The sequence below is a fragment of the Procambarus clarkii genome, chromosome 33 (assembly GCF_040958095.1).
Source record: "Procambarus clarkii isolate CNS0578487 chromosome 33, FALCON_Pclarkii_2.0, whole genome shotgun sequence".
Taxonomy (NCBI): Eukaryota; Metazoa; Arthropoda; class Malacostraca; order Decapoda; family Cambaridae; genus Procambarus; species Procambarus clarkii.
In genome coordinates, this window is record NC_091182.1 from 33,233,845 (window position 1) to 33,255,761 (window position 21,917).

Below are 21,917 nucleotides of genomic sequence, written 5' to 3' on the forward strand. Positions count from 1 at the left end.
CTCCAGCACTTTAAAAAATGTCTTCAGTTTTTGGCTTGTTTTATACATGCTAGTGAAATCACTCGTCTATTGTCATTTACATTGTACAGAATTATATTCAACATTCACATATGTACACTACTTTTGTAGTCATTAACAAAAATAAAATTTATAATTTTTGTTGAAATCAGCCAGACTGATAAGCATTACCTTTTCTTCCATAGAAATGATAAACATATCATAAAATCTATCACATATTTAGATTTTTTTGTGTTTAGCCTTATGAATATCACTCGCATATTTGTTACACAATAGAGCATATTTAGGCTATTTATTAAAATACTGTATTTGTTTTCTATGATAATGTTTTTAACAATGTGTAATTAAAAACACTACCAGAAATTATCACATTAATGTATCAAGGATTTAATTATCAAAGTCTCCGAGAAAAGATGTTTCCAATGATACAAATGTTATACACACACTGGTAATGCAGTCTCTGGTTGTAGTAAAGTCGTTCAAATCATATTTTGTTCTTTGTAAAAATTGTGAGACGGCAAACATCTCCTATGTAATGTGCCAGGAGAAATCCCCTTAATTTCTTGGGAGAAGTGTCTTGTTTTCTATATTATATCTACATAGAACACATGAGATCATTCCACATTCTCCAACAAAAATTATTTCAAAATGTAGTTTTCCAAACATTATTACTTTATGAATACTTAACCAGCAATAAATTTAGAGGCAGAGACAAATGTTGAATTATTTTGTATACAATATGTGAAATAAGAATGAGTTATGATTAATAAGATGCATTTCTGAGCTGGCCCACATTTGGAATGGAGCACTAATTATGCAGGGGGATAATGAATTATTGGTCTCACGACGGTAACCACAAGGCACTTGAGCCATGTAGGTACATTCCCCATTCGTTGTCCTTAATTCACAGATTTTTTGTTATACACATATACCCATCACAAAACTCTTGATCCCTGAAGCATTTGAATCCAGTCAGCAAGGGTCTTCATACCCCTTGGCAGTCCAGTGCTGTTTCCACTTAGCCAGCGACTGTACAAAAGGATTGGGAAGTTGTGAGACCTATATGCCCCAACATCTGACAGCACTCGTGGCATCAATGGGCACAGATATTTCATCAAATTAGTGAAGTGATTTGATGATATATCTGTGCCCAATATTACCACAAGTGCTGTCAGGTGATGGGGCAAATAGGTCTAACGACTTCCCAATACTTTTGTACAGTCGCTGGATAAGTGGTAACAGCACTGGATTGCCAAACGGTATGGAGGCCCTGGCTGACTGGGTTCGAATCCTTCAGCAGTCAAGAGTTTTCTGATGCTTGTTGACTTGGGGACCATTCAAGCTTTATGCCCATATACCCCATGTAACTTTACTGTACATTAAATTTACACAGTGTCATGTGAAGGTCTATGTTATTGAGATGCAGAAGCTGCTTGTGCTTTCTTACGATCTGCAGCTGCCTTGTTTGCAGCAACAGTTTTGTTTTTATTGCTGTTGGACTGAGACTCTTCAGATGGTGGTGGCGGAACATAGGGGCGCCAATTGAGGCACTTGGGATCAATTTCCTTATAGTCAGCCCGTCGTCGCTTTTGCCGTTCCAAGAACTCCTCCAACAAATCCTGAAGAATGTCAGAACTATAAGGCTCAAATTACAATCCATTGAAATATAGCATGTCAGCATCTTTATGTATAATTAAAGATAAACATTGTACATTTACAAATATTAAATTAAATTGGATGTTAAATATTTATTACTTTCAGTAAGGTATTAGTAAAATCTCCATTCACATACTAATCAAATTTTCAAAATGTATATCAAATAAACTGCATTGAATGAAACATATTCTAAATTTGTAAATATCTAAACCAAAAAATGTTCTTCAGATAAAAAGAGCACTAATAATGCAGTGCTCTATAATAGTGCAGTGCATTAATAATGCAGAATTAAATAATAATTTAATTTTAATTAAACTAGGCAACATACTTGTCTTTTCAGAAGGATGTGTTTCCCTTTCCAATATTTCATCATGCCCATAGCCTGGAAGGTGCTCACAATATCATATGCATTTACAGCCATTTCTGTACTCATATCTGTAGAAATAGGAAAATAGTTGTAAGTCATGTTAGAAATATACAAAATATATGTAGGACTGTATTTTAGTCCTTAAAATTGCACAGTATAAAGAATGTATATTTCTAGAATGGTGGCTCCCTGTAGCTAGCTGTACTGGGACAGCTCTCATTGTGCTTCATTGTTTATCATTTTATCTGCTGCCATGATTCTCTGAAGAAATACCTTTTCTGGGGGATGTGGTAGCCCCTTGTAGCTCTCTCTTAGTTACTGTATATTATGGTACCATCTACTAGGTCGCATCAGCCGTGGAGCTCTATAGGCTTACTGGGGTCCAGTACAGAACCTGCCCCACCTCAGAGACACAGGGACCGGTGACATTTTATTTTTGCCATCTCACTGGGGAAGGCAACCATAAAGTCATTGATTCATAACAAACCACTGATGGATTAAAAAAACAGCGTTGAATGTAATGAAACGCCATTTTCTGGGTGAGACCCGGAGGCTCCCTAGAAACTTTGGCATCAGTCATGTGTATGGAGTTCTGTGGGCATACTGGGGATCATGAGCCAGAACCTGGCCCTCCCTCAGAGAGGCATGGGAAGCAATGGCCTATAGAAACCCGTGTGGTTGGAATCATTCTATGTCTGCCATTGACGGGGTTAGGCACCCAGAAAGGTAAGCATCCCAAAACAAACCCCCATTCTGGTGACAATTTTGCTACCAAAAGTCGAACAAGTGGATAGAACTCCCCTAAAAGAAACGAGCAAACGAGCATGACGTCACACGTCGCTGCCCCGCTGTCTGCGCAGCTCCCCTCCCCAAGAGGGGGAAGGGGAAACCCCAGACCCCCGCGCCGGCTATCCACCCTTCAGTTCTAAGGCGGATGCTAGAGGCAGTGGTCGTGTGCCTGGCTTCAGAGTTTCCAGCACTGTGCTTTGAGTGTGATGGCTGTCTTCCAGGGGTGCGAGAGCCAGTAGTTATTCTACAGTACTCGGGCTGTGTGCGCCTAGGGTTATCATCGTAAAATGTACATTATGGAAACGGAACACAAAGAAAAGCCGTAGCAAGGACCACAATCCTAGTGCCCCCGTCTCAACAAACAGGAACCATAGGGGCAGGAGTGGTTGATCTGAAAGCTACATCCACCCGCAGACATTGCAACACAGAAGTGGGCAGTGACAGACAAGGAAAAATGAAAAAACACAGGTACATAACAGAACACTGGGACAGTTCCAAATCAGGGAACTGAACATGTACAGAGGCCAACCGAGCACCAACATTACTATAACCAATAAGCACCTACTAAGACACACAACAATATGTAGTATAGAGGTAGGAAATATGAAATTAGGCAATGAAAAGACCCTAAATACGGTCCAAGCACCAATTAGCTAGAGACAAGAGAGCACAATGAATAGGACGAATGAAGAGGATCCAAGTAACGGCTGGTAACGTAATGTACACGACCAACCACATATACAGAGAGAACCCAATGTAAATAAGGGTGCAGCCAGGCACTGAAAGACAGGCAATGAAGGAGAATCCAGAGAGCATAGCCCGAGTCAATGAATAAGTGTACAGACAGCAAGGATGGAGGAAACGAAAGAGTGTCCAGATATCGAGAAAAAATCCAGGCACCGAAAGATTAAACAAAAGGCACCGAAAATTGGGGCTGCGCCCCACAAGTGTAACGAAGAACAAGACACACTGACAAAGTAAAGCTACAAAAAGACGCATGCAAAGTAGCCAAGTAACACATAACACCCCACCAAAAATCGAGAACCAGCGCCTGGGTGACAGAGTCGCCAGACTGTATAATCTCACCTGCAAAGCGGAGACACAACAGTGTCACAACACAGCGGAGCCGTGTAATATACCAGGAGCATCGCTAATGTCGTATGTCCAGCGGTACGGGCCCAGGAGGAGAAGACGAGGTGCAGTACAAAAGGTGGAGGTGGTGCCACTCTGAGCCGCCCCACACCCGTAAGCAGAGAAAATAACTGGGTGAATTCCCTACACATAAAATCCAGAACACCCCAGTATCTAGGGGCTATGACCGGAGAGAAGATGAGGAGAACAGCGTATAAGCCGCAAAAAACGACACGGAACACCAACACATATGTACACCGCCCAGAAACAAAACGATTTCCTCGGCCCATGCGCCTGAGGTCCAAACTGCCCTACCCGTCTTCCGGGGAGGGTGCCAGCAAGGTGTATGTAACAAACATCAAGAATGTCAAGACAGGAAGGAGAGACGATGTGAATACAAAATAATGCGAAACAGAGCCGAAAGAAGACAATCGAAGGAAGAGGACCATCGAGTCTGAGAAAGGACTGGAGGGAGGCCTAACCAGAAGTCAACAGACGTTCCAATAATATTATAAGTATTGAAGAGTTTCACGAGCCCTTGAGAATCATGAGAAGCAAGCACGGAGGCACATATGGGCCCAATGGCACCCTAGACCAAAGGCCACGCAGGGAACCTGATACGAAGGGAACATGAATGCAGCATGGAGAAAAGTACATGCACAAGAGATAAAGGGTAAGAAGCGGTGAAAAGCACCCACAGGAAGGACGGAACTGACGGACCCAAAGGGACACGGAACCAAACCTGGGAAGGGGCAGACACGAACCAACTCTGAAGCAGAGGGGGAAGGAAAACCCCACACTGAGAAACTGCAAGCCCTGCTCCGAGGGCACAAAACCCAAGCGGGGCAAATGGGGCCAAGGCCCCCCAGTCAACCCCTCCACAACCTCGGGAACCCCCATGGCAGGAAAAAGAAAAAGCCTCACAAGAAAAAGCCGGGGCAGCTGTAAAAACACTAAGGAAGGGAGCCCACTGGTTAGACCCATATGCTACGGCTGGAGGAACAGGCTCAAATGCCTCTGCCGCCACCCCGGAAGAGGAAACTGCCCGAGTCTCAACCCAACTAGACCCAGCCCCAAACTTCGAAACCCGTAGACATTTCGGAGCCAGAAGCAAGGGGGAGGAATGTATGCACAACAGAATGGGAAGAACGAGGTGGGGCTGACGGAATCAGAGCCAAAGCGACTTCCACCCTAAAGTCTGGACCCCTATAACCAAAACGGGGCAGTTTCGGGGCATCTGGCGCAACCCATCGAGTGCGCTGCAGCAACCAACCTAAGCATGCAACGCAGCAGCTACCTGCATCCACATATGTTGAGTAGCATGGAGCACGTACAGATACCAATGTCGCACGACTCTGGGTCAAAAGAATCACCGATCCAACAGGCAGCTTGGTGGAGGCACAACTAGCGAGTGTCGCCCCAAGACAGGGGGGGACAGAGCAACCTTCAAAATCGCAAGAAGCGAGAGGGGACTCAAGGGTCACATCCACCGGACCACGGAGCCCCCGCGGGGTTACCCAGGGCCCTTAGCCATTTTAACACACTAAGGGAAGTCCAGGCAGGGTACTACAAACCGGCGCTCAAATCTGCCAAACAAACTGCTAAAAGCTGAACCCCCGGGATGTGTCCACTCACGGGGGCTAAGCGGGGGATACCACCAACCACAGAATATATATATATACACCCCAACAGCTAAGGGGAAATATGCAGGCAGACTTCCCTACCAGGCAGAAAACAAAAGACAAAAGAAAAACCTCGCAAGAGGACAACATACCCAGGCGGAACAAAGCCAGCCGCTATAATTGGTGAAAACTAGCTATGCAGTACCCGCGCCCCTACCAGTGACGAAAACTACCCTCTACCCAGGAAAACATAAGGGCAAGAAAACCCCAGCAGACCCCAAGGGCCGAGCAGTAAAAGGCACAGCGGAGGCAGATCCCAAGGTGACTTGTGGAAGGTGGCCCCAAGCCCCAAGGGCAGTACTTACAGGGCACCTAAGGAAGGTAGAGTTTTAGGTGCATGCAGCCCGAGTACCAGAGGGAGCCGGTGGCTGAGCGGTGGTGGCCCCAAGCCCCAAGGGCAGTACTTACAGGGCACCTAAAGAAGGTAGCCCTATGTGCATGCAGCCCGAGTACCAGAGGGAGCCGGTGGCTGAGCGGACAGAACACTGGTCGCGTGATCCTGTGGTCCCGGGTTCGATCCCGGGCGCCAGCAAGAAACAATGGGCAGAGTTTCTTTCACCCTGATGCTCCTGTTACCTAGCAGTAAATAGGTACCTGGGAGTTAGTCAGCTGTCATGGGCTGCTTCCTGGGGGTGGAGGCCTGGTCGAGGACCGGGACGCGGGGACACTAAAGCCCCGAAATCATCTCAAGATAACCTCAAGATAACCATGGAATATTACTACTGGCTCACACACCACCTGGAGAGACAACCCATGTCACTAGACACAGAACTGAGACAAAAATTCCAGAGCCAGAGGTACAAGACTTTCCCAGAATCAGCCAAGAACTGAAGGTTGGGTCGCTGGCGCAAGGGTCTGGGGCTCCCCCTTCCCAATCCCAGGAAGGGGGGGGGGGTTGCGAAGACGGCGGTGCGGCAACATGGTGACGTCATGCTCGTTTGCTAATTTTCGTTTGGGGAGTTCTGTCCACTCGTTTGGCTTTCAGTAGTAATAGTTTCACCAGAATAGGGGTTTGTTTTGGGGCGCATACCTTTCTGGGTGCCTGTCCCGGTCGATGGCAGACATAGAATGCTCCCAACCACAGGAAGGTTTCTATAGGCCATTGCTCCTTGTGCCTCTCTGATGGAGGCCAGGTTTTGGCTCATGGTCCCCGGTAGGCAAAAACTCCAAGCACATTGACTAATGCCAGAAAGTTATACATATCCATTCAGCCTGGATAGCTCTGGGGAGCCGACGGGGTTCCCCCCAGAAAACTTTGCAAAATTCTGATAAAGAGATCTAGGGGGGGGGGGGGGTTTGTTCTAGATAGCAGTACTTACATACTTGCACCAAAAAAAAATTGGCTCGCATTGGCCATTGCCGCTAGCGTGGGAATCATATTACTGAGGATGACAAAGAACACTGTGTGAGGAGCTTATGCTATGCTTTTTAATTTCAGAACTGCTTTTACATACATGGATGGTGAAATACTAAAAATAAATTTTCTTGACCATTGTGAGACCAAAGCTGGATTGTTCAGCAGTTGTATGGTGCCCATATCTTAAGAAGCACATCAACAAACTGGAAAAGGTGCAAAGACAAGCAACTAAATGGCACTGATATTGTTAATATTTTCCATATACTATTGGCTAAGTTCACTGTGCAAATTATTTATTCAAGCTGTCAAATGATGCACAACTACCAGGAGAACATTTATGTAATTATATTTCTCCCTAATTACCAATATTTCTCACAATTCTCTCCCAAAAACCTTTTATATCAAAGGCAGGACCACAACACCAAGCCAACTTTACCATGAAATATCTTAGGAACTTGCTCTAATATATATATACTGTACAGTATAGTTTATTTGTTTATTAATTTATTAGATATTTGTTTATTATTTATTAGATATAAAATTATATCCAATAAACAGATATAGTTTCATATCTATTTTCAGAACAAGCCAACATTGCCAGGCAAGTGTGCAAAAAACTGGCTTACCCTAACCCACAGGAAGCTTGGGTGCTATCTGACAGAGTTCAGGGTATTTGGTTTAGTGGCTATTAGCTAATTCATAGAGTTGTTTAGTGATCTGAGATTTCCAAGCATTGTTGTAGGAGTGTTGGGGTTTGTTTTCTTTTCTCACCAGTAGACCCTCAGTAGTGGTTGTTTTTTGTATACTAATAAGCCCAAGCCATGTTGACAGTGAAAGGAAAGGTGGTGCTTTGTGCCTGGAGTGCCAAGTTTATCAGCTAATGTCTAGCAATTAAAATGTTGTTCTATACATCTCGATGTGGTAAGCTGAGAAAAGCTACCGAGAGGTGCAAACTCAGAAATATATAGATTGGACACCATAAGCATGGGTACAGTATATGCTCATGCTGCCTACACACTCAACCAATGTATGTATAGTATCTGTACTATATCTATATCTGAAACACCCACCAATTATATACACTCATTAATTCTTCCCTCCTACTAAAACAGAACTTACCTTTGATATAAACATTCTTCTCGGTGTAGCTAGCCAGGTAATTCAGGAGAAGGTCCTTCCAATACGATCGATATGAAATGAGACCAAGGTCACTTAAAGGCTTCTCAGGTGAGCCAATCTTGCCCTCATTTTTTGTTAGAAGATAACCTGAAACACATTCAAAATTATATTTTAAGAAAAAGGCAATAAAACTTAAAAGTGGAATATAAAATAATGAAATATTATAAAATAAACATTTTAAATAAAAAACCAGCGTTGAATGTATTCAAACTCCATTTTCTGGGCGAGCCCCGGAGGCTCCCTGGAGCTATCGGACTAATATATGCTATATTAGTCTAGGGCATCAGTAAAGTGGAGTTCTGCCTACTGGGTACCATGAGCCAAAACCTGGACCCCTCAGAGAGGCACAGGGAGCAATGGTGTATGGGAATTCCCATGTGCTTAGGAGCATTCCATGTCTGCCATCGACTGGGGTTAGGCACCCAGAAAGGCAGGAATAACAAAACAAGCCCCACCTGGTAAGAAATTCCAACCGAAGACTGAACACAGAAAACTAACCCAAAAAATAAGGAAACAAGCAAACAAACAAACGTCATTCACCGCCGCTGTGCCGCTTGTTCACACAGCCCTCTCTTCCCCGGGAGGGAGAGGGGAGCACCGGACCCACCGCCGGCTACTCACACCTCAATTCAGAGGTTAAACATCAAAACAAAACCGCTAACTGGAGGGAGGGAAAGTACCAAGGAGCCTCCAGGGCTCACTCGGAAAATGGCATTTCATTACATTCAACTCCGATTTTGTGTGGGGAGCCCCGTCAGCTCCCTAGAGCTAGCTACCCAAAGACAAGTAAAAGAGGAACTTACCCTGGAGGCGGTCGCCACACACACATCAACTCGAAGTCGAGATAACTGGCTGCAACCTGCGACCCAAAGCCACACATGAACAACCGGGATCAAGAATATTGACCAAATAACGAGCGGCCAGGACCCTGTTTGACTTCCAAAACCCCAGTGTCTGAATGTCAGCCCAAGATATGTTGCCAAAAACGGCAGTCAAAGCAGCATATTTACGAACGTCTAAGGCACGAAGGTAGACCACAGGCTGGCTAGACTTAATAGCCCTATGGACAACCTGAGAGACCCGAACCCTGGAATAGGGAACAAGGGAAATCAGGTCAGCCCAAAGCACGTCCACAGCCACAGAGGCGGAGGCGCGCAGGTAACAGCAAAGAGCCGCAACCGAACACAACGCATGATACACCCTCAGCCTTACCAACCAAGCATCATTAACTCAAGGGCACCTCCGGAAGCCCACCATCTCGTTCTTTGCTAGAAAAGAAGGAGATGGCTGCAAACGAACAAACCAACCACCAGGACCAAAAGAGCAGAAACCCCTGTGCCGGAGGAAAGCATGAAGCTCACCAACCCGACCCCCTGAGGCCAATGCCAACAGAAACAGAGCCTTGGAAAAACAATCTTGAACTGAAGGGGCCACCACAAACCGATGAGAAGAGAGAAAAGAGAGCACCCGATCTAAGAACCATGATGGCTCAGCTGGCGCATGAGCAGGCAGGAGGCGAAATAAAGCACGAGATAGCTTACAGAATGGGGCGGAAGTGACACCCACTCCGAATGCAAGCTGGAGTGGCTCCCCCAGCACCACACAATAAGAGGTGACAGTATTGGGCATCAAATGATAGTCCTGAAAAAGCCAACAAAGAAAGGTCAAAACATCCCGAACGGAAATAGAAGACAACCTACGAAGAGAGAGGAAATGGTGAAAAGAACGCCAGGAAACTTCATACTGTCGCTGAGATGAACTCCACAGGTGAGACACCATTAATGAAGCCATCTGATCACCATACAAGTGGTGATACAGCCACATAAAAAAAGACCAGAGGCGAATAGCGGAGGAGTAGACTGAACCAGCTATGTACCGGGTTGGCCTTATCTGCTGAAAGGGGCGGAGCCGGGTTCAGACACCGAGCACGCAAGCTGAAACCAAGGCTGGGCTGGCCACCAAGGGGCCACAAGGATGACTCTCCCGTGATAAGACTGCAAAAGAGCCAGAACCCGAAGCAACAGCTGGACCGGAGGGAAGAGGTATAGGTAACCCCACCTCGACCAGTCCTGCCAAAAGGTGTCCACCGCAATGACTCCGTAGTTGGGGAAGGGCACCACATATACAGAACTGGGAGATGCTGATACCAAGCCGACGTGAGGAGGTCCACCTCCAGGAGCCCGTACGTCCAGCAGAAGGAGTCGGCATCGACCGTCCAATCTGTGGACAGCGGAATGAACCAATACAGGCCATACACCAGGGCGTTGGACACTCCCTGGATGTTAACCACATGGAGAGCCAACCCTCAGAAACCAGCAGACAAGTCACTCGAAGCGAACAGTTCCAAAGAGCCAAAGACCAAAGAGAATCCCCACGGTTCAGACAATGAACCACCGGAGAGCAGTCCGAATGAAGCTGGATCGAAGAACCCCGAGCGATTCAAACCCTCCGAAGCGACAGCCAAACCGTTGCAAACTCCCGCACTGTACCGTGAGCCCAACAAAAGGACGGAGCCCACCGCCCCTGGCTGGCCTGATGGGCACTGGCCACAAAATCCCAGCCGAGAGACGAGGCACCCGTGAACACATCGAGCGAGAGCTCGGGTAGGCGCCAAGGTACTGAACCCTGAAAAACCCAAAGAGGAAGCCGGCGATGCAGCAACTGATGCAAGGCTCCCAGAGGCTGAACCCAGCAGTCGCGAGAGAGGTGAAAGGGATGGCCCCTGTAGGAACCAGAACAGACGCCGAAGCCATACCCGACCTATTGGGAAAACCAGCACGGCAAAGTTCAGACTCTCGCACAGCTGCTAGAACAACCGACGAGTGACCAGAGTGCCCTCCAAAAACAGCCGAAGGCAGGACTGCTGCCGCAGCAACGCGAATCGATGGAGAGACAAGGAAGCGGTCCGAGAGTCCCACGCAGAACCCAGCCAAGTTCGAACCAGAGAGGGAACCAAATGGGATTTCCTCCAGTTCACCAAGAACCAGAACCCGGTGAGCTGGGAAAGAACCAAATCCCTGGTGAGCAGACACGCGGACCGGCTGGGCGCTCAGACCAGCCAGTCGTCGAGGTAAGCCTGAACCCGAACCTCTAACAGATGCAAACGGGTCACCACGACCTGGGTAAGGCATGTAAAAACGCAAAGTGCCAGATACAAGCTGAATGGAAGGCAACGAAAGCGGTAAGTATGCTGCCCAACAACAAAACCGAGCCAGCCCCTGAACCCCGGATGAATCGAAACGTGCCAATATGTGTCCCGGATAGAACTCCTAGCCATCCAACACCACTGAAGGCTGGAGGAGATGACCCAAAATGCCCACGAATCGTGGGACCAGGTGAAAGCAAACAGGGCAAGCCTTCCCCCATCGCCTCGACAACAGGGTGAACTGTGAGAGGGCCGACGACCCTTACAAGAATCCGACCAATTCACAGAGCAAGCACTGCGCTGACCAGGTGCCGATGGCTCCGCAGGAGGGACTGGCTCCGAATCTGGCACTGCTGGCTTATGACAACCCGAGCCCTGGCAGGACCCCCACAGCCCCCTCCCCCCCAGAGAACCAACAAGTCTGACATAGGCCAGCAATTAGACGAAGCCACCTGCAGAAAATGCATCACTGCAGTCTCGGCAAACAGCAATAGACAAAAATGAGACAAAAATCTAAGAGCCAGCGCCCAAGCAGATTCCAAAGAGTGGATGAGCACCAAATATTGGCACACGAGGCTAGAAACAAAGAACAGAAGTACCGCTTCCCTCAGAATCTGCACAAACAACTTCAACAAGACAGCCGACGCCCGAGCCGCTGAGACAAGCGCACCGGACACTGGCCCGGAACCCAGCTCCTCCACATTCTCCTCGAGCCAGTCTGAAGACAGTTCCAGCAGGGAAAAGAAGAGCAAGACCGAAGCCAAATTCCCAAGGGTGCGCAAATCATCAGCTACCAAGGACGCCAAAAGAGAGGGAACCTGCACATGAAGCTGCACCTGGCTGACAACGCGATGAAGCACAGGGGGCGAACAAGCACCCATCGAGGTGCTCCAACTCACCCCTCAAGTAAAGCTGAATGACCATAGTCAACTCCCGCCAGTCAAGCGTTCGGATCCGACAGAATGCATGCCACACCCCCAAAGAAAAGAAAGGGCAGTCTGCCAGCAAGGAAGACTCCGGCACCTTGTAACACACCCAATAAGGAAAAGGAGAAGTCAAACTCAAAAGAAGAAGAATCCATTATCGAGGCATAATCTGGGTCTCGCAGGAGGTAAGCCGCAATGGCCTCCCGCACTTCCCTCGGCAGGATGCGAGAAGCCGAAGACTTCCGGAAGAAGGGAACCAAGGAACCCAAGGGAACCCGGAATCAAACCCGGGGAGGGGTCGAACTCATATAAAGTTAGAACAGGGAGGGAGGATAGGAAAGCCTCTCCCCCTGTAACAGCATGCCTCGTGCCAAGGGTACCAACACCCAAGTGGGGTCTGTGGGTGTTTTCTTTTTTGCTTTCACAACTGCAATGCGTACGTCGCCAATGTACATGTGGCAGACACTTCACGAAACTGTCAGAATTAGCAGAATAGAAAACACGAGAGCAACCATACAGGGCCTGGGAGCAAGGAGGTCAGGTCGAGGTCGAGGGAGGAGGTAGACGTACTGTGCGCGCTCCGTTAAAATCGTGACATTAACAGGGATTCTTAGGACTACTGCCGTGGATTACTGATTACAGACATAACAAAGTGCATAGTGACCCGCTGGAAAATTGAAAATAGTCATTAACAATAGAACTTTGTGTTAAATAGAGAATAAACGGGAGACCGCGTGTGAGCCAGTGAACGAGGCTTTGTGTACATGCGTGTATTAGGAAAAAAAAAAAAAAATAGTGAACGGTGATTCGTGGAACAGTGATGTGGAACGGGTATCACAACAACATATAAGTTGGAAGTGAATATTATAAATATAGAATACTAGAAATATAGAATAGTGGCAAGAGGCGGCATCAGTGGTTATAAATCGGGTAACTGGAAACTGGTGACATCAACCTGGGCCACAAGAGGTCACCTGTACCGACCGGGGACCAGCCTCGCTACCTACGCTAAGTACCTGCCATAAAGTTTGAACAAAATAACATACATAATATTACAAATATACGGTATACATATAATATTACAAATATACGGTATACATATAATATTATAAATATTAAACATATAAATATATATACATATATATTGTTACAAATATACAATATACATATAATATTATAAATATATAGATATATACAACAAAACAAGGCAAAATGGGAGTAAATAAACAAATTTGTGGCCACTGTAACAACTCCTTAAAGACGAAGGTAACGGGAATTGAATGTTATATCTGTAAGACTAGATTCCATTCGGCTTGTACAGGAGTGAGTAACACTACGGCACTGAGAGCTGGTCACTTGCTCTGGGTGTGTAAAAATGACCTGCCAGCTTGGAATATCCTAAAAAACCTTCTAGATAACATGACGCATGATCGGAAAACATCATTCATTGGAAGCCTACTAGCCATCCATAAGGAGTGGGAAAGGAACAACAATTCTAATATACAAGGGGCGGAGGCTATAGTCAGGGATGAAACTGAGGCTGAAACTCAGGAAGTTGTAAACTCTTACTCAGTAGGCCAGGATGTAGATGACAGTAAACTAGAAAGTGTACCAGACAGCACTGACAGCTCGATAGGTACAGACACTACGACAGGTTCCCGATAGAGCAATTCAGAACAGAAGGACAGACTTATGCAAATTTTATGCAAAGGGCATATGCAGACATAGATATGCTGGTAATAAGAAAGGATTAGAATGCAGTTACCAACATCCCAAAAAATGTTTAAATATGCTTAGGAAAGGTGAGTGTCGATTTGGATCAATATGTAGGTTTTTCCATCCTGACATGTGCCAAACCTCACTGGAGGACAGAAAATGCTATGACCTCAGCTGCCCACACTTTCACGTGAAAGGCACGGAACGCTACATAAAGAGTGGCAAGCAGGATAATGAATTTGGAGGAAACTGTATAAATTTTTTATACCAGACCGGCAGAGAATTCAAAAGGAGCAGCATGGAGAGTGTATGGAACTGGATGCCAGATCCACTTGCATTCCTGAATTACAGATACAATTACCCACCGAAAGGGAACTACAACTACGACAGACAACTGCCCTACAACAATCAGTACTGGTCAGAACAAACTCATTACGTCCACGAATAATGGGCTTGCCGAAAAAGTCTCCCATTCAAACTATCACTAATAGAGTAACCTCATTCATCTTTGCCAACATACAAGGACTGAAAACAAGAACAAACAACAAAGTACAGTTCATAAATGGCCTCCTCACGGAGTCAAATGCAGTATTTGGAGCTTTCACAGAAACCCATGCAGGGGAATTGTTGGACAGTGAGATCTGGATTCCAGGATATAACCTATACAGGTGTGATAGGAAAATTAGGTCACATGGAGGAGTGGGTCTGTATATTAGGGAAGACCTTGTATGCTCGGAGCTCCTAAACGTTACAAATGAGGTGGTAGAGGTACTGGGATTAAAAATAGAGAAAATAAATTTAGTGATTATTCTAATATACAAACTGCCAGATGCAACGGCTGAGGAATTCACAGAACAGATAAGTAAAATAGAGAATAGCCTTGATAATTTGGAAAACCCGATACCTGATATTATCTTCCTAGGTGACTTCAACTTGCCTAGTCTCAGGTGGAAAATAGCAAACAATAATATTATACCAGGAAATCTATCAGGACCTAACCACCCACAGATTAGAGAACTACTTAGATTCTGTGACAAATTTTCACTCAATCAGCAGATATCGGAGCCAACGAGAAATGAAAATATTCTAGATCTGGTCTTTATGAACAATGAAGACATTATCAGAGACATTACGATATCAGATACCACATACTCAGATCACAAACTCATTGAAGTGCAAACGACCATCAATACTCAGAATAGACCTAAAACGTTGATAAAGCGAGAGGGGCTATTCAGTAAATTCAATTTTAATAATAAAAGGATAGACTGGGAGATAATAAACAGGGAACTTACAAACATTCCATGGGGAACTGTTCTAAGTAATACAAGTCCTACAGAAGGAATAGAAAAACTGACTTCAGAAGCGTATCAAGTCTGTCTGAAACATGTTCCTTTGAGGAAAGCCAGAAAGAGATCTAACGTAGAAAGAGAACGCAGACGACACTATAAACGCAGGAAAAAAATAACAGAACTGCTTATGCAGACACGAATTTCCCGTCAAAGAAGGAATAATTTAAATAGGGAGATTGAAGAAATCGAGTGGAAATTGAAACACTCATATGAAACTGAAGAAAGGCAGTTAGAACAGAAAGCAATTCAGGAAATAAAGAAAAATCCAAAATATTTCTTCTCATATGCGAAATCAAAAGCAAAAACCACTGCCAGTATTGGACCTATTCGTACAAGTGAAGGTTCATACACGGAGGATGATAAAGAAATTAGTGAAATCCTAAAAAAGCAGTATGAGGACATGTTTAGCACTCCAATAAACAACATGAAGGTGGAAGATCCAGACAATTTCTTTATGCGGGATATTCAAACCCCTGTAAATATAACTGATATAAACACGAGCGCACTAAATTTTGAAAAAGAAATTGAAAACATGCCCATGCACTCGGCCCCAGGTCCAGACTCATGGAATTCAATATTTATAAAGAAATGCAAAGTGCCGGTAGCACAGGCACTCAGTATAGTGTGGAGGAAGAGCTTGGACACAGGGGAGATTACCAGATGCACTTAAAGTAGCAGACATAGCCCCTCTACACAAGGGAGGGAGCAAAGCATTGGCAAAAAATTATAGACCAGTTGCACTAACATCGCACATCATAAAAGTATTTGAGAGAGTGATTAGGAGTCAGGTCACCAATTTCATGGAGACCAATGACCTTCACAACCCAGGCCAACATGGATTTCGAGCGGGTAGATCGTGCCTCTCACAGCTACTTGAGCACTACGACAAAGTCACTGAGGCATTAGAAGAAAAACAGAATGCTGATGTGATATACACGGACTTCGCAAAGGCTTTCGATAAATGTGACCATGGCGTGATAGCACACAAAATGAAGTCAATGGGAATAACCGGTAAAGTAGGACGCTGGATACTCAGTTTTCTGTCAAACAGGACTCGGCGAGTAACGGTCAACCATATAAAATCTAGTCCAAGTGCAGTGAAAAGCTCTGTACCTCAGTGTACAGTCCTTGCACCGCTGCTTTTCCTTATTCTCATATCAGATATAGACAAAAATACAAGTCACAGCTTCGTATCATCCTTTGCAGATGACACAAAAATCAGTATGAAAGTTACCTCGGCTGAGGACATTGAAAAACTTCAAGCTGATATTAATAAAGTTTTTGACTGGGCATCAGAAAATAACATGATGTTTAACAGTGATAAATTCCAGGTACAGTACTCAGGTACGGTAAAAATGAGGACCTTTAACAAAACACAATCAAATGTACCCATAGTAGGAAAACAGCATGTAAAGGATTTGGGAATAATAATGTCTGATGACCTAACGTTTAAGGAGCATAACCAAGCAAATATTGCGACAGCCAGAAAAATGATAGGATGGATTACGAGAATTTTCAAATCCAGGGATCCCATCACAATGGTTGTACTCTTCAAGTCACTTGTGTTGTCCCGTCTTGAGTACTGCTCAGTACTCACTTCCCCCTTCAGAGCAGGAGAGATTGCTGAAATAGAGGGAATACAGAGAACATATACGCCATGCATAGACGCAATAAAGCACCTAAATTATTGGGATCGTCTCAAAGCCCTCCAAATGTACTCACTAGAAAGAAGACGAGAGAGATATCAAATAATATACACCTAGAAGATACTGGAGGGCCAAGTACCAAATCTACACAGTAAAATAACAACGTACTGGAGTGAACGATATGGAAGAAAATGTAGAATAGAACCAGTGAAGAGCAGAGGTGCCATAGGCACAATCAGAGAACACTGTATAAACATCAGAGGTCCGCGGTTGTTCAACGTCCTCCCAGCAAGCATAAGAAATATTGCCGGAACAACTGTGGACATTTTCAAGAGGAAACTAGATTTATTCCTCCAAGGAGTGCCGGACCAACCGAGCTGTGGTGGGTATGTGGGCCTGCGGGCCGCTCCAAGCAACAGCCTGATGGACCAAACTCTCACAAGTCAAGCCTGGCCTCGGGCCGGGCTTGGGGAGTAGAAGAACTCCCAGAACCCCATCAACCAGGTATCAACCAGGTAAGGTCGAGTTAGAGTCCTTGAGGGTCTCTTCTCAGACTAGCCTCACCTGGTCCTGCTCCACGTTGATCGTTGGAATCTCCTCAATGATTTAACACTTTACTCTCTCAGGGTTACTCTCTCAGAGACTCTCAGGGTCCTCATCACATTTATAGTTTAGTGAATTAGGCAACTCGGTGTTGAAGACCCCTAGAGCTGAAGGCTTGAGTAATTGATCGGCAGTATTCAGTAGTAGTTCAATGGAAACACCGCATAAAGCTTAACAGTAGTTTATTTACTAACTTAACCACTAATACAAAGGGTGCTGGATTTACTTTAGATTGGTGTCAGAAAGGCTATGGTTGCATTACTCTTGGTGTCTGGCTAATCGACTCTGATCCACTCGTGGCGAAACACCTAACTTAACACAGTTGACAGCCAATCATTAACACGGCAACCTAACTGCGTGTATGCAAAGGGATCACAAGAGTTCCAACCGGATACTCGGGTAATGATGATATGCAATAAACACAATGGCACTGTCAATGGGACAGGCAATAACATGCACAATAATATCACACAATAACTAAATGTGTGGTGTATGTGAAGCTCACATTCACAGACGAGTGAAATGCCGTGATACCACACAGATAACACGCATACACCGTCGATTCACCTATAACCTGTGACAGGTATGAGAAGGTGAGAACTGTGGTTGATATCTCAGGTCAACACAGACACAATAAAACAATGACAAGATCTTGTACTTACAGATAAGGTACCTTTCCTTACTCACTCACTCAGACACATTTATGCAAGAACTCGTAGGTGGCCTGACAGCTGGTTTCACTCGTAGACACAGAGGGTACTCGCAAGTAGGGTGTACTGTATGTCTACAAGACACATGCACACACTCTTGGCACTGGCGGTGAGTAAGGGTGGTGACTGTCACGTGGTACAGTGAGGGCGGCGGTGGCTGGCGGCTGCAGGTTATATGGTACCATGCACTACACTGTACACTGTGGTACAGGTACACTGTGGTAAAGTCACACACAGATTACTTAGGTGGCGGCACTGCCTTAGTTCACTCACAACGATCTTTGTCACCAGGGGTTACCTGATACCAGTCTGTTTCGCTCTGGTGATTTTGTCACTATAGGTTTCTGAGCAATATATTCACAATCGTGATTCTGGTGTTCAGGTCCTGGTTCTGGCTGTCTAGCTCAGGTCCTGGTTCTGGCTGTCCAGCTCAGGTTCTGGTTCTGGCTGTTTAGCTCAGTTCCTGGTTCTGGCCGTCTAGCTCAGGTCCTGGTTCTGGCGGTCTAGTTCAGGTCCTGGTTCTGGTTCTTTAGCTCAGGTCCTGGTTCCGGCTCTAAAAATAGGCTATTAAGGACAACTGTATCTGATGTGACTCATGTGCGTGGAGCTATCTCAGTGCGGCTAGCTACAGCAAGCCACCATTCAGCCCTTCCAGAAAGTACCTGCCTTTCAATATAAAAACCAACAGATATCTCTGAGAGTGTTTAAGGGTGTTAGTTTTCCCAGTAACAGAGAGATATGTATATATAAAGTGTGAGATGCAGGGATTGGGAAGGGGAACACTCACTAAAGTCTATGAGGAGTCTGCCGAAGCCCTGCCGCTGGTAAGGTGGAAGTGTCATGATGCAAGACACGTTGTAGTTGAGGAAGCTGTTTTTCTCCTGAAACATGGAATCAACAGAACCAACAAATTAGTCAACTTTGAGATAGCACACACAATATATCTCTTTGTTAATCTACACATCTATATTTATATATCTATATCTATCAATGGAAATGTCTGTCTGTTTGTCAAGAACAGTACCAAGAAACACTGTTACTTGGCACGTCACACTTCCACCCCAACAAACCTTTTGAAATACTGTACCATATGACTTGACTAAATAATAATTATTCTTAATACTACTACCACTACTACAACTACTACTACTACTAATGATAATAATAATAATAATAATAATAATAAAATCCATAGGAGCCGTGACGAGGGTTCAAACCTTTGTGGGAGGTGTTCCCATGCACACGCCCTAGTCAACTAGACCACAACATGGTACAGGTATAACGATTGCAACCTGGAGTTCTACTGAACACACAGGGATTTCCTGAGGCTTCTACAATTCTACTTCTCAGGAAATCCTTGTGTGTGTTCAGTAGAACTCCAGGTTGCAATCCTTATAACATGTCATGGCCTAGTTGACTAGGGAGTGTGCGTGGAACACCCACTGCATAGGTTCGAACCCTCATCACGGCTCCTATGGATTTTCTCATTGATGCAGTCACGTTAGTGTGATCACTCTGTGTAGTAGTAGTAGTAGTAATAATAATAATAATAATAATAATAATAATAATAATAATAATAATAATAACAATAACAACAAAACCAGCGTTAAATGTAATGAAACTCCAATTTCTGGGTGAGCCCCATAGCCTCCCTAGAACTATTGGACTGATATGCGATATATTAATCTGGAGCATCAGTCAATTGGAGTTCAACCTACTGAGGACCATGAGCCAGAACCTGGCCCCCTCAGAGAGGCACAAAGAGTAATGACCAATGGAAACCCCCATGTGGTTAGGGGTATTCCATATCTGCCATCGACTGGGGTTAGGCATCTAGAAAGGTAGGCATAACAAAACAAACCCCACTTGGTAAGAAAATTGCAACTGAAGACCGAGCAGAGAGGCAGAACTGCTGCCATGCCGCTTATCTGCGCAGCCCTTCCCTTCCTGGGAGAGGGGAGCCCTAGACTCCCCGCGCCGGCTACTCACATCTACAGTTCGGAGGCTGAGCATCAAAAGCAAAACGAAACCGCTGACCGGAGGGAGGGTGGGTGCCAGGGATGTAGGTCGCACTTTTCATCATCACATCAGCCAGTGGTTTGTTTTGATTCACCTCCCTTTCTGGGTTCCTTCCCTGGTCGATGGCAAGAAGACATACTTTAAAAGTAAAGTGGTCATGGCCATTGCTCCCTTTGCCTCTCTGAGGGGGCAAGGTTCTGCCTTGTGGTCCCTAGTAGGCTAAACAGGACTTTGTGACTGATGACACTCAAGTAGTATGACTTTCACAAGTCACGGTGGTCCAGTGGTTGAGTATGCGACTGGCAATGCCGGGGTCGTAGGTTTGCGCCACCTCACAGTCCTGGTGGATTTTCTCATTGAATGTAATGAAATGCCAGTTTCTGGGTGAGCCCATTGACTCCCTGAAGCTATTACACTGAATCAGTGCCATCATTTGCAGAGATTTTATTGGCTTACCGGGGACCACGAGTCAGAATGTGGCCCCCCCCCCTCAGAGAGGCGCAGGAAGCAGGTGGCACTGGCAATGCCTGCTTTGGAAATGAAACCTTTTATATGAAGTTATTCATGTCTGCCACCATCCAAGGGGAAGGCACCCAGAAAGTTAATGAAACAAAACAGACTACTACATGGTTAGAAATGAGACCACAGCCTCAAACCCACCAAAAGAACTCCAACAAAATATAAATATGTAAATAAACGATAAAAAAATGACTAAAACTAGCTTGAGTTAGCTCGCTCACCCTCCCTCCCATCATTTGGAGGGAAGGAAGGAGGCGGCAGGCCGGGCCAGCCTGCCGCTCTACCATCAGTTTTTATGATGATGGAAACACCACTCTTGCACTGAGGAAAGGAGGGTGTCAGGGAGCCACCAGGACTGGGTGAGGCAACCTACACATTAGGCTGGCTACTATAGCATGAACTCTCAAACCCACCACAAAAGTCATTCAAGTCAGGGTAGGGGCAATGCCAAATGAGCACCTCAGGAAAGGTAGCCCTAATGATATGCAGCTTGAGGCAAAAACTGACCAAAATTCACACAAGTGAGGCTTGTGCACACACACACACACACACACACACGTGAAGCTATCACTGAACCTTAGAAGAAGATACAATACAAGTAAAAGACCCCCACAAGTTCAAATTATGGCCCACACTTATCTAGAGTTCAAAAACCTGCAGGCTGGCAAATTAGGAGCAGTCCACATGGGGACATCAGCAACAGGACTGAGCTCTGTTGACATAGGGAGCTAGTGCTCCAGTGGTGCTGCCACCTAGCAGCAGCTTTTTTTTTTTTTTATTTTCTACCACAGACATGGCCACACATTTACAATGCTAACCAGCAAATATACATTTACTTCTGTCCTCCATGGACAGGGTGAGAGATCTGTTAAACATATAGTTCAGGGATTTATTGATCAACCAACCACAGAAGGTGATCGTAGTGCATATAAAATGCTAATCTAACCTATAGACATAAATACAGAGATACACAGAATTACGTCTGCCCTACATAAAGTGGTCGATGTGTTTAACCAGTGGGTTCAATGAAACTGCTGGGTGGATTGTTTACCGAGTCATTTGTTGCTTGGCTTCTTTCTCTCTGTGAACCAAACAGATAGCT

The 21,917-nt window shown here is 45.3% G+C and overlaps 1 protein-coding gene across 3 annotated transcripts in view; it reads right to left on the reverse strand.

The window, feature by feature from the left end:
* Positions 1 to 741: 741 nt before the first annotated feature.
* Positions 742 to 21,917, reverse strand: part of chm (lysine acetyltransferase chameau) — a 147,221-nt gene continuing 126,045 nt past the window's right edge. For 2 of the 3 annotated variants that reach the window (XM_045753836.2, XM_045753834.2), the window contains 4 exons: positions 19,065 to 19,158; positions 8,120 to 8,266; positions 2,003 to 2,109; positions 742 to 1,637 (listed from right to left, as the gene is read on the reverse strand). In XM_045753836.2, the coding sequence (XP_045609792.1) occupies positions 1,431 to 1,637; positions 2,003 to 2,109; positions 8,120 to 8,266; positions 19,065 to 19,158 (555 nt within the window). In that variant the 3' untranslated portion in view covers positions 742 to 1,430. The remainder of the gene's footprint in view (positions 1,638 to 2,002; positions 2,110 to 8,119; positions 8,267 to 19,064; positions 19,159 to 21,917) is intronic. The other variant, XM_045753835.2, reaches the window with a different exon arrangement.